The sequence below is a fragment of the Hyperolius riggenbachi genome, chromosome 5, assembly GCF_040937935.1.
Source record: "Hyperolius riggenbachi isolate aHypRig1 chromosome 5, aHypRig1.pri, whole genome shotgun sequence".
Taxonomy (NCBI): Eukaryota; Metazoa; Chordata; class Amphibia; order Anura; family Hyperoliidae; genus Hyperolius; species Hyperolius riggenbachi.
Genome location: NC_090650.1, coordinates 133,775,718 through 133,789,611, shown reverse-complemented (window position 1 = coordinate 133,789,611; position 13,894 = coordinate 133,775,718). Strand labels below are relative to the sequence as shown.

General features: G+C 48.0%; 1 protein-coding gene across 1 annotated transcript in view; it reads left to right on the top strand.

The window, feature by feature from the left end:
- The first annotated feature begins 284 nt into the window (after positions 1–284).
- The window catches only part of CDV3 (CDV3 homolog), a 38,726-nt gene continuing 25,116 nt past the window's right edge, over positions 285–13,894 (top strand). The window contains exon 1 of the mRNA XM_068236274.1: positions 285–631. Coding sequence (XP_068092375.1) covers positions 419–631 — 213 coding nt within the window. The 5' untranslated portion in view covers positions 285–418. The remainder of the gene's footprint in view (positions 632–13,894) is intronic.

The following is a 13,894-nucleotide window of genomic DNA, read 5'->3' as shown; positions in this document are numbered from 1 at the left end:
AAAGTTAGATTATATAAGACGGTCGACACAAAGTAGATGAAGATGTAAACCATCTCTTGCATCTTCTTGTCATCTTGTTAATAAAGTTACTTCTTGGAAAAAATAAACCAATGAGCAACGCAAGCGGCGAGACACGTTCCATGGCAGGAGAGCCCTCAGCAATTGGTCGATACTACTTGACAGAATAGAGGGGTGTTTCACGTACACGTGACAGCGTGCAGCCCACTCCCAGACCATGGAAATATTTCCGGCCACCCCCACCAACGTAATGAGGATGGTTTATCCCCGGGTGTGGGCTGCGCTTCCGGCCTCGCCGCTGTAGTGTGGGAGAGCTGCGTGCTGTGCGTAGTGTCAGCCCGACCGGACACCCTCTGTTGCCCCCTCTGTCCCTTACGCTCCGTGTCACCACTGTTCGGACATGGCTGAGCCCGATGAGAGGAGCCTGGACGACTTCTTCGCCAAGAGGGACAAGAAGAAGAAGAAAGACAAGGGCAGTGCGCCTGGCAGCAAGGGAGCGGCGAGGCCGCCGGATGGGGCACAGCCCTCCCCGGCCACCCTCACCTCAGTAGGGAAGATCATGAAGAAGGACAAGATGAGCAGGGGCGAGGGACAGGACGCCCAGCTGGAGAAGGTGAACACCCCGGCCTGCCCTACACTGCATTACCCTATGCCTCAATGCGCTGTATTGTATAATATACCTCTGCATTACACTGATCTTATCTACCTTCTGGTGCTTCACATGACTTCTTCACCCTATGCTGCACTACAGTACTATACTCCGCACTGCTCTAACTTATCCTGATTTACATAACACTACATTAGCCTACACTGCAGTACACTCTGTCCTGATCTACAGTTCACTACTATCCGCTAATCTCCCCTGTACTGCACTACAATGCTTTACTATATCATATGTAACACTTTCCAACGCTGCTCTACTATACCATATAATACATTATAATACACTGCACTGCAGCAATCCTACCCTATCTGACGCTACATTATACCAAGGTACCTTATCTTGCAATACACTGGCATATACATTACTCTACATTGTAACAGTCTAAAATATGTGTGTAATTTTTTTTTTCTCTAGTCTGTAACATCTAATTCCCTTACAGCGAACCTCAAGTTTAAAAAAAAAAATAACTTACCTGGGGCTTCTCCCAGCCCCCTGCAGCTGTCCTGTGCTGCTACACAAAGAACCTGCGGTCCACTGCCGTGGCTCAGTTTCTCTTCGTTTAGTTGCCGTCCACTGCGCCTGCGTGACTTTGGGCGTGTGTATCCTTGTTTGCGCTCCTGTTGCCTTGAGCGTCCTGCGCAGGAGAGGTTTTCTTGTATTGCGCCTATGCAGGATGCTCCTGGCAAAGAGTGTGAACTATGCCTGAACGATAAATTGAATTTAAACCAAAATTGTGATCACCAAGATCACGATTTATGAACTGTCCAATTCCTCAATAATGTCACTTCCGCATGGGGAAGTCTGAAGAAGCGGCTTCAAACTTCCCTAAGTCCTGGTGTGTGTGGCCTGCAGCATTGGCAGCGTTGGACATACCTTTTTGCACAAGTACAACACTTATCTGTCCTCTCTTGCCATCCGCCAGCTCTTGAGCACTGCATACTTCCTGGTTCAGTGTTCTCCCCAGGCTCTTTTAGGCGGGTGCTCCACCCGTTTATTTTTGTTGACCTGTTGTTGGCTGTTATCTACTCACCTCCTCCTTTGCTGACTATTTTGTCATGCCACCTGGCTACTTTTTCATACCACCTAGCTGGAAAGAAAATTCTGGTGAGAAATACTGTGGTTCCTGTATGTCACATGACATACAGGACGTATGCTGTGCATTAGAGCCTGCAGGAGGCGTAGTGGATAGATATGCATCGCTGGACTCGTGCTGGAAGGTATATCCAGCACTGCTGCAGCTTGGGGGACAGAGAGAGACCCAGAGGGGGAACAAAGCTTGAATTGAAGGAAATCGTGAATCGAATTGAAATTGCGATTTCGGTCAGGAATTGCTCAATTCAGTTTTCTCCTAAAATCGTTCAGGCCTAGTGCGAATGAGGAGATGCAGTGGCCATCGACTTGTAAGTCGGTGGGGACCAGGGGATCTTTGTGGACTGGCGTGGGACAGGATGGTTGCAGGGGGCTGGGAAACGCCCCAGGTAAGTGAATCTTTTTTTTAAAAAACTTCTTTCAGGTTTGCTTTAACATTTTGACCTACAAACTGTGTCTAATAGAGTTCATGTGATGTGGCACAGACTGGTTTGTTTTGGCATTATATAACACACCCAGTTGTGGGATACTGCTAAATCTATTTCTTTGGCACTTTGCACCATGTAATACTGTACTATGGAGAACAGCAGCACTGCTTGCTGTTCTGTTAAAGAGACTGAAAGGGACTCTTGAGTGCAGCCCACCATAGGTCGGGAGGTCCCCCGGCGTCCTCTTGGCTCCTCTCTGGGTCCCTCCGCAGAAATCGCGACTGGTTTTTAGCAGGGCCGAGTGTCAAGCTGACACTTCCTGAACGGCCACGCTCATCATCACGCAGGCCGCTACATCTTCACGGCGGCTTGCGTGACAGTACTGTGCATGCGCGGTTTTCTAACTCTAAACCGCACATGCGCAGTACAAGCACACCGGTTGCTGTGATGACGCCGAGCGTGGCCGTTCAGAAAGTGTCGGCTCGAAACTTGGCCCTGGTGTCGCCGGTTGTGATTTCTGCGGAGGGACCCAGAGAGGAGCCAGGAGTATGCCGGGGGACCTCCCGACCTACGGTGAGCTGCAGAAAGCCCTAGGTAAGTTCCTTTTTTGTTACTCCTCAGTCCCTTGAAGCCTAAAGAAATTACCTGTTTTTAACCTCCCTGGTGTTCAATTTCCCCAGGATTTCTGTGCAAAAAGTGGTTCAATTAATTTTCATAACCTTTTTTTTCTGTAAGATACCAGAATGTGTCTAGTAAGGGTCTAGTATACATTTTGAGTATAATAAAAGCTTGAAACACAAAATAAAATCAAAACCAAATTTCAAAATTACCTCCCAAAATCTAGTGATGGGCAGATTTGACCAAAAAATAGTTTGCCGCCAGATGTTGTCAGGGTCACGCAGCATCATCTACTCCAATCGCTGGGGAACGTGTCACTATCAGAGGTACACAACAAGGGATCAGCTTGCCAATGATGAATATAAACCGACTCGCGTATAAACCCCCCATGTCTCCCCCACCTGCGTGATGCACATGATTAGCCCTCCAGCATAGATTTGCCAGGTATGGTTCCCCCCCCCCCTGCATTCTTTTCTTTCCCCCTCTGTGGGTGGCGATCAAGTGCCAAGCCTTTATGCAGATACAAAATGACATCACCAGGGTGCTGAGAAAAGGTGTGGCTGGCTTGAGAAGGGTGTGGCAGGTGGTGGCATGGCATGAACAGTAGGGACAAGGCTAAAGGAGGAAGTAGTGTATAACCAAACACTGGGGCTATGCAGAGCTTCATTTGTAGCATGCTGCATTGCTAAAATCACAATGTGTGCCCCCCCCCTCCCCTTTCTTCAACTCTGAGGGTGGCCATTTAATGCCCTCTCCACCCCCCGCCAACGGTTTGTGGCTATTCCCCCTTCCTTCAACTCTTCAACCCCCCCCCTGCAGCCATCCCCTGCCTGGTGTAGCTATACATACCAAGCTTTCGATCCTGCGGATGGGTGTCACACAAGCTCTGCAGCTCCGTCTTCTGTGCAGATGATACGGACACTCAGCTTGGTGACGTCACCAAGCAGAGTGTCTGTGTCCTCTGCACAGAAGACGGAGCTGCAGAGCTTGTGTGACATCCATCCGCAGGATTGAAGGCTTGGTATGTATAGCTACACCAGGCAGGGGGGAAGGCCGCCACACTGGGTGGATGGGCAGAAAATTGCATCCTCAGATGGGAAGCCTTTGGGGGTCCCCCCAAGGTGGGTGGGGGGGGATGAAGGGGTGATTACCAAAAACCAGGGGGGGGGGTGTGTCTGGGAGGACATGAAATCAACACCCTCGGAGAGGAAGAAAGGGGGGGGATTGAAAAACTGGGGGGGGGGGGGGTTGCCGCTAGTATCTCCCTGCTGGTCTGGTATCTCCCTGCAAATCTCACTCGTCCATACCGATGCCAGCAAGTTTCTGCTGGACGAGTGAGGCTCGTCCTTACCGCTAGGGGGGGTTAGTGGTTAATAGCCAGTCCTCTTAAGCATTAATGCCATAGCTGAAACGCAGCATTTCCATGGCAGATAGAGGCCTTAATCACCCCGAAAATCCCTGGGGCAAAATTTGGGGCTCCTGGTTGGAGGCAGAGCTTTGTGTAGTCTCTGCCTCTACTCGTGTCAATCTCTCCGGATCTCTGCCCCTCTATCACAGATTGATGCGACCGGAGGCAGAGCTACAGCACAAAGTGCTACCTCCCCCGGGCAGCAAAATCCACGACCTGTAAAGTCATGGATTTTTTTCCCGGGGGATAAAACTTCGTTCTGCGGCAGGAATGTGGCTTTTCAGCTATGGCGTTAATGCTTAAAGGAGTTATCAGGGAAAATTTAATAAAATAAGTGCTACTTACCGGGGGCTTCCTCCAGCCCCAAGCTCCCAGCATGTCCTTCGCCGAAGCTCGCTCTCGGTCCCCGGCGATGACGTCAGGCCAACCTCCAGGTCAGCCTGTACAGTGACTGCGCAAGCGACGCTGTCAATCACTGCCACGTGGGCCGGAACGGACTGCGCAGGCACAGAACTACGGCGCAGTCCACTCCGGCCCACGTGACGGTGATTGACAGCGCCGCTCGCGCAGTCACTGTACAGGCTGACCTGGAGGTCGGCCTGACGTCATCGCCAGGGACCGAGAGCGAGCTGCGGCAAAGGACATGCTGGGAGCTTGGTGCTGGAGGGAGCCCCCGATAAGTAGCACTTATTTTATTCAATTTTCCCCTCATAACTACTTTAAGAGGACTTCCTATTAAAAACGTCCCTTTTTCCGCGCTCCCGCTCGCTCTAGCGCGCATTCCCGCTTGTAAACACGCCGCTCGCCCGGGGATCAATCGGAGATCAATGAACGAGAAAATCCATTCCCGTTCGTTGATCTAAGCCCCGCAAGCAGCGCGATCATTGTGAAAAAAAACTTGCCCAGCCTCCTAGTACTTCCGGACGCTTGGAGGTCGCATTAAACAGTTACTGTTGCCATCTTGTGGCCAAATAGTAAAACTACACCCTAAAGCATTTTTCACATACAAATTCATTAATTATACACAAAAAATTAGCGCATTACCTCCCACACTCCCCCTTTTTTTTTTTTTTTGTAATCATTTACGGACAAGCATACGTATTAAAACGTCATGCTTTAGCCTATTAACGGCAACATGACGGTTTAATACGTCGCGTGATCCCGTCGCCACTCCGCACGTGTGCACGCCGGTTCCGCCACCGTTTCCATCGGGATCCCGTGTTTAGTGATTGGGGAAGAGGACCGAGCGGTCCCCTACCCAATCGCAATCCCTGGAGTAAATGGACGTGAACAGCGGCCACCTCCATTCACAGAACAGAAAACTTGTTACAGTTAAAGTGTAAAAAAAAAAAGTGATCACTTCCAATAACCGGAGTGTTCACTAGCGCCATCTTGTGGCCAAAAAGTATATTACACAACACAAACATACATATACAGGTACATACACATTATTAATAAAATTACACTTCCAACCCTCCCCCCCCCCCCCCCCCAAAAAAAAAAACTTAAAAAAAAAAGCTTAGCCATTTATGCCTCCAGGACGTAGTACCTACGTCCAGGAGGCCACGTGCATGCGCACTCCCGGCCGCGGATTCGGTAGCCCAGGAATCAATGTATCGGGCTATGGTGCCCGATCACTGATTTCTCTCCCCAGCTGAAAAAGCGACAGCTTCTCTCGGAAGCTACGCTTTTTCTGAAGCTCTGTCCCTCTAAGCGTACATTGTACGCTTAGAGTGACGTCATGTAAACAAACTCAAGATTGCCATCTTGTGGCCAAAAAGTAAAAGTAAAAAAACATTACAATACACAAATATTTCCCCAAATAAAACATTAATTATATCCCACCCTCCCAAAAATGCCCACATAAAATGTTTAATAAAAAAAAACAAAAAACATTACTTTAAAAAAACAAACACATAAATATTTACCTAATGGTCTAAACTTTTTTTAAATATCTATGTAAAGATGAAATATTTCTCTCGTTTTTTTTATAAGCTTGTAAATAGTGATGGATGCAAAACGGAAAAAATGCTCTTATTTCCAAATAAAATATTGTCGCGATACATTGTGATAGGGACATAATTTAAACGGTGAAATAACCGTGACATATGGGCAAATACAATACGTGGGTTTTAATTATGGAGGCATGTTTTATTTTAAAACTATAATGGCCGAAAACTTTTTTTTTTCTTTTTTTCCTCTTATTCTTACTGTTAAAATGCATTTACAGTAAGGTAGCTCTTAGCAAAATGTACCCCCCAAAGAAAGCCTAATTGGTGGTGGAAAAAACAAGATATAGATCAGTTCATTGTGATAAAGTTATAGGCTAATGAATGGGAGGTGAACATTGCTCGGATGCATAAAGTGAAAACGACTGAAGGCTGAACTGGTTAAAATAAATCAATAGTTGCCTTAGGGACTCAGCTTTTTTAATCTATATTTTATTAGGGAAAATTCATTTAAATTTATTACATAGGGGCTTGTAATTATGGCCAGAACCAAAAAAACGCAGAAAAATAACACCTATACTTCAAAATATATTGTCGCTGTACATTGTGATAGGGACATAATTTAAACTGTTTAATAATCGGGTAAATAAAATGTTGGTTTTATCCAAAGGAGAATGTTTAATTTTAAACTATAATGGCTGAAAACTGAGAAATGATTTTTTTCCATTATTTTTGTATTTTTCCCATTAAAACGCATTTAGAATAAAAAAAATTCTTAGCAAAATGTACTACCTACAGAAAGCCTAATTGGTGGCGGAAAAAATGAGGTATAGATCATTTTCTTGTGATAAGTAGTAGTAAAGTTATTAGGGAATAAAAGGGAGGAGCACTGACAGGTGAAAATTGCTCTGAACTGGTTGGTGAACTGGTTAAAAAAAAATACAAATAGTTACCTTAGGGACTGAACTTTTTGAATTTTTGTCAGGAGGGTACAACACTGTTACTTTATAAACTATGGGCTTGTAATTAGGGATGGACGCAAAACTGAAAAAAATACACCTTTATTTCCAAATAAAATATTGGCGTCAAACATCGTGATAGGGACATAATTTAAACGGGTTTATAACCAGGACAAATGGGCAAATACATTTCATGGGTTTTAATTACAGTAGCATGCATTATTTAAAAACTATAATGGCCGAAAACTGAAAAATAAGGCATTTTTTTCCCACATTTTTCCTATTTTCCCATTAAAACCTATTTAGAATAAAATAATTCTTGGCATAATGTCCCACCTAAAGAGAGCCTAATTGGTGGCGGAAAAAACAAGATATAGTTCATTTAATTGTGATAAGTAATGATAAAGTTATAGACGAATGAATGGAAGGAGCGCTGAAAGGTGAAAATTGCTCTGGTGCTCAAGGGGTAAAACCCCTCAGTGGTGAAGTGGTTAAAGCAGTAGGATTAGCCATACTATGCCAGAGGAAAAATACTTATAAATACTTGATCTACTTACATAACACATGTATTGTACTGTCCATGTTTTGATTTCAGTGAATGTTATATAGTAAATGAAGAGAATTCTGTTCCTGGTGGGGCCATGTCTTTTGCCCACAGTTTAGGCTAACTCGTGGTCATTTCTGCCCTTTTTTCTTTTCTCCTCCAATCGCTGAGTCACCTCAGCCTTGCTTGTAAACACAATATAGCAGGGGATCAGGTTTCAGATAAGCTACTGGCAGGGAAATAAAGGGAAGAGGAGGAATATATTATAGATAAAAAGAACCGCCAGCATGCAATAGTTTGGCACTGAATACTGTAGGGGGGTCGGGGGAAAATGAGTTGAACTTACCCGTGGCTTGTAATGGTCCCCCGCAGGCATCCTGTGCCCGCGCAGCCACTCCCCGATGCTCCGGCCCCGCCTCTGGCTCACTTCTGGAATTTCCGACTTTAATATCAGAAAACCCCTGCGCCTGCGTTGCCGTGTCCTCGTTCCCGCTGATGTCACCAGGAGTGTATAGCGCAAGCCCAGTATTGTCTGTGCCTGCGCAGTACGCTCCTGGTGACATCAGGGGAAGCGAGGACACAGCAACGCAGGCGCAGGGGTTTTCTGACTTTAAAGTCAGAAATTACAGAAGTGAACTGGAGGCTGGGTCGGAGCATCAGTGAGCGGCTGCGCGGGCACAGGATGCCTGCGGGGGACCATTAGAAGCCCCGGGTAAGTTCAACTCATATTCCCCCGACCCCCCCCCCCCCCCCCCCCCCTAAAGTATCCCTTTAACCTCCTTAGCGGTATGCCCGACACTGTCAAGCATACCGCTCTGTGGCCCCAGGAGTCCACCATAATACATTTTTTTTAACCAAATGACTTTAAAGAGTAAAGCTAAATACACACGGGGGACAATTGTCCCCCGTTGCATGTGTGCACGTGAACAGGGAGCGACAGCTCCCTGCCAGCGACAGCTGTCCACACGTCTCGCCAGAAAGGCAGAGACGCGGCGGAAGCTGTTTGTGAATGGAGCATCCCCCGGCCGGATGCTCCATTCACTTGCGTAGGTCTCCTGTCGCTATCCCGCGTACACACGCGGGAGTAGCGACAGTTCCGGCGAGGTTGCGGCGACAGCTGTAGCCGGCGATTGAACAGGTCAATCGCCTGGCGACAGCTCCGACGGGCGACGGTTCGGGGCGCGCGCGTAATACAAACGGGGGAACTGTCGCCGCAACACGCACGTGCCACGTGGTTGCGGCGACGGCCGTCCCCCGTGAGTATGGACCTTAACTGTCAGGCTGCAAAAGCTAATTTAAACCTCTATTCTCCTGTGTTAAACAGTTTAGAAGGAAGTCAAAATGGCAATACTGAAGTTAAAAATCTCTCTTACTTTGTTTGCTGAACAGCAAGCCTCTTTATTCCCTCTTTATTCCCTCTTTATTCCCAAGCTCCTAAGGAGACCGGCAGGCCGCATAACAGATACTGCAGAGCATGTTGGGGCTGCTTCTTCTCCCCACTGCACTCCCTTGGTCCTCCCCTTCATTTCCCTATCCCGCCCTAAGGTTGCTTTCACAGTGGGAAGTTACAGGCTCAGGTTACAGCAGCCTAATGCTGGGAATACACGGTTCGTTTTTGCCTTCGTTTAAACCTTCGTTTCGATTGTGCCTTTTGTCCTTTTCGATCCCGAAATAATCGGTCATACGGTTAATATCACCACCCACGGTTTCGTTTTTTTTTCCGATTCTGATGGTTTCGTTTTTCCAATGATCGAAGGCTGCAAAGAAACGAAACGAAAATCCCTTTTTACAGGGACGGACTAGCATAAACGAATATATAATCGATCTGAACAGCCATCAAGCCTACCAATGGCTCGATTAGATGGATAAAGAGAGATAATATCAAACATGTTCGATCACTAGTCGTTCGTTTTTGGGGTCTATTAATCGAAACTATAATGAGATTATGACTATTTTCCAATTTTGTGCCCTGTAATACTGAACTGCTTTGAAAGAAAATAGAACTTGAAGTAACCCTGAACTGAGTTCACTTTACTGCAAAACATACAGCCATTTAGTAGTGCTGTGACCTAGCTCACAGCCCTCTCCTTGCCTCTCTGGGGTCCCTGCAACTTTTATTTCAAGAGCTGTCCATAAAATTTAGAAAAGGCAGTAGATGCAGTCGTCCTCATCTGTCTATGCGCAGTCTGTCCCAGGTGCCACCCTTTTCCCACCCAGTATGTGCCCTCTTATCACCTCTTCGCATGACTGTCGCAATCATGTATTCAGTGCACATGCACAGTATGTCTGACATAGAAGAGCATTTGGTGCTTGTGAGAGCGCTGATCCAGGGTCCGGGCCATTTTTAAGATGGAGGACCTAGTTTTCTTAGACAGTGCAAAATGGGACAGAGGAGGTACAATACCAGGCTGACTCTGCATGAGAAAAACGAAGGTTTTTCACAGGGTGTCTTTGGGTTCATGGTTACTTTGAAAAGCTACCTAATCAGCTAAATATACAATATTTTTAGATTTTAGGACCAAAATCGGACGAATGTATCAATAGAGCATGCTGGGAAATCTGAGGCAGACATGGTCGATCAGGTGCTCAGCAGGAATGGCGTGCCATAATGCAACAACTCCCAACCACTGTCCTCCCACCCCACTCCCAGTGCCCATGCAAGCAAATCTCACCTGCTCCAGCTGCTGCGACTGTCCAGCTGTTCCCAGTCTCATTCACTACTTCACTGCCACCAGGCACGTGTGTGATGTCACAGGCACGCCACATGCTTTATGAGGTAACCATGTGGTTGTGATGGCGACGCTCATGTTGAAGTAGCTGGACAGTCGCGGCATCCGGTGCAGGTGAGATTCGAATGCAAGGGCACCGGGGTTCATATTAACATTTGGGCAGACAGCGGCAGAGGTAGCATCAAAAGGCCTATTCCTGAGAGATTTCATGCTGGAATCTATTGGGATTCGGCCTGCGGTGTATGGGCAGCCAACAGGTCTTTCTCTGATCTCGGAGAGCAAGAGCTGTCTCTTGGTTGATCTGCCCATACCATGGCCACCTTACAATCTCTCTTTGGGGCTGATTCACAAACCTTTTCTGTTGAATCATCTCATCTTATTTATTAACTTGCAATTTATCTCTTCTTAAAGGAATCAATCGTTCTATGGCATCTTTAGATAAACTTACCCGGGGCTTCCTCCAGCCCCTTGTAGCCCACTCGCAGCATCACCGCGCAGACGCCAGCCTGGGGGCCCCACCGGTGCAGGGGCCAACCTCAAGTGTTATGCGTAGGTGCAGAACTACTGCACAGAATACTCGATCCCACGTGTGCAGTGTTCTCCCCAGAAATTTTTCCCAGCCGGGTGGTATGAAAAAGTAGCCGAGTGGTGGAAGGTTAGGTCGGGCACCACTAGGTGGGGAATCGTGCCCCCCCCCCCCCCCCCCCCCCCAATAAATTGACAGGCTAGGCTCTGTCTTGTGTACTGGAATATCTTAAAGGGATACTAAACTGAAAAAAATTAGACTAGTTACTTACCTGGGGCTTCTTCTTGCCCCCTAAAGTCCTCCTGCTCCATGATCGCCATTCCACATTGCTCTGTTCCTTAGCCCCGCATCTCCTCGATCATGCTCCTGTGACCAGGAGTGTTTTGCCCATACGCAGTAGCAATTTTTAGTTACTGCGCAAGTGCAAAACGCTACCGGTAACAGGAATGTGGAGGAGGCGAGTGACACTTGGCTGCGCATGCAGCGTTCAGAGAGGAACACAGCGTGTGGAATGACTGCAAGGGAGAACAACTAAAGGGGCTGGAAGAAGCCCCAGGTAATCACTGTGTGCCTCTGTCTGCCATTGCCCTGGGTGAGTCTGTGGCTATCTGTACTCTGGCTCACCCCCCCTTCCTTCCAAACTGCAGCTCCCTCACACCAGCGACACTCATTTCTGGCATCAATCAGGGCTGAGGAAGGCAGTGGCAGGACTGGAGAATTGTGGGGTCAAAGGGTCAAGCATCCTAAAGTTCTTGGGGGGGGGGGGGGTATAGTAGCCAGCGAGATTACACAGAGATTACACACATACACGCTGCTGCTGGGACAAGCACAGGGAGAGGAGGACAGCGTCTGGCTGGACATTCCAGAGCCGCGCTTCCTAGCTCATGTAAGATGCTCGTACAGGGAGAGGAGGAGGACAGCGTCAGCAGGACCTTCCGAGAGCCGTGCTTCCTCTCTTCACCCAGAGCTCATGTGAGCTGCGTGACGTCTCCTGCATTCCCCGCCCCTCCACACAACTGTCGGGAGCTGAGGAGGTGGGCGGAGATAGTGTCTCTAAGTGACAGCTGCTGGCTGCAATGATACAGCCACCGCTAATCACTGTTGAGCTGCACAGAATGGATAATTTTACCTGGGCGCTCGGGGGAGATCAGCTGGGCGCTCAGAAGACATCAGCCGGGCGGCCCGCCCTGGTAAATGACTCTGGTGAGAACACTGGTGTGAGCTATTGACCGTGTCACTTGTGCAGTAAAGGTGGTTGGCCTCTGCAGCGGCGGGGACCCCGGTCGGTGACTGCGAGCGGAGATGCTGCTAGGGACATGTCGGCTGCAAGGCGCTGGAGAAAGCCCCAAGTATATCTAAAGTTAGCATAAAACGTTTGATGAATCCTTTGACTTAAAGGACAACTGTAACTATAGCAAAAAGTATCTGAAGCAGAATATCTACATAAAAGCCAGGCAACTGGTATTGTTTAAAAGGAAATGCATATGGCAGCCTCCCCATCCCCTCTTGTTACAGTTGTCCTTTTAAAGGTTATTGTGGTGTTGCTCATCTTTTAGAGCAGAGAGGAAGTTCTGAGTACAGGTCCACTTTAACTCATGGTTTATTTCCCTTTATCTGTTTATCTCATGAATTATCTCCTTTGTTTCTCATGCAATAGCTCTCTTTCCAGTTAAGTTGAAAAATAAGTAAGCTTTGTGAATTAACCAGCTGAGCGGTCTGGACGAGTTCAGCTCGTCCAGTACCGCCGGAGCCTGCCGCTCAGGCCCTGCTGGGCCGATTTGGCTCAAGTAAAAAGCAGCACACGCAGCCGGCACTTTGCCAGCCACGTGTGCTGCCTGATCTGAAGCGAAAGAGGGTCCCCCCAGCCGCCTGAGCCCAGCGTAGCCGGAACAAAAAGTTCCGGCCAGCGCTAAGGGCTGGATCGGAGGCGGCTGACGTCAGGACGTCGGCTGACGTCCATGACGTCACTCCGCTCGTCGCTATGGCGACGAGGGAAGCAAAACAAGGAAGGCCGCTCATTGCGGCCTTCCTTGTTTATTCTGGGCGCCAGAGGCGATCGGAAGAACGCCTCCGGAGCGCCCTCTAGTGGGCTTTCATGCAGCCAACTTTCAGTTGGCTGCATGAAATAGTTTTTTTTTTTTTAATTAAAAAAAAACCCTCCCGCAGCCTCCCTGGCGATCTTATCAGAACGCCAGGGTGGTTGAACCCTTTAAAGTGAACCTTAAGCCAAAAAAAGTTTTTTAATCACCTGGGGCTTCCAATAGCCCCCCCTGCAGTTGTCCAGTGTCCTCGCAGCCTCGCTCCGATCCTCCTGTCCCCGCTGGCGGCCACTTCTGGTTTCGCCGCCAGGACCCGACAGGCTGGGAAAGCGAGTGATTCTTCGTGTACCCAGCCACAAAAGCTCCCTCTATGCTGCTATAGCAGCCCTCTATGCTGCTATAGCAGCACAGAGGGAGCTATTGTGGCTGGGAACTCGAAGAATCACTCGCTTTCCCAGCCTGTCGGGTCCTGACGGCGAAACCGAAAGTGGTGGCCGGCGGGGACAGGAGGATCGGAAGCTCCGGGGGCACCGGACAGCTGCAGGGGGCTATTGGAAGCTCCAGGTGAGTAAAACTTTTTTTTTTTTTTTTTTTTTTTTTTTTTTTTTTTGCTTAAGGATCGCTTTAAGGGCCTTTTTCCACTAGCCTGCGATTTGCGATTTGCTTCTGATCGCAAGGTACATTAAACTAATGGAAACTGCAGCAGCATTTTCCATTAGTGCGATCCGATTGCGATGCGATTTTGGTCAAAGCGCAATCATCGTCCTGCTGCGTTTTGTATGCGATTGAGCTGGACTATAATGAATATAGTAGCTCAATCGCAATGTGGAAATTGAAACGCGATTGCGATCGCATTTCATAGTGGAAAAGAGCCCTAAGCCTTATTTCAGCTTACTTGCATGTAAGCAAAACCTGTAAATATT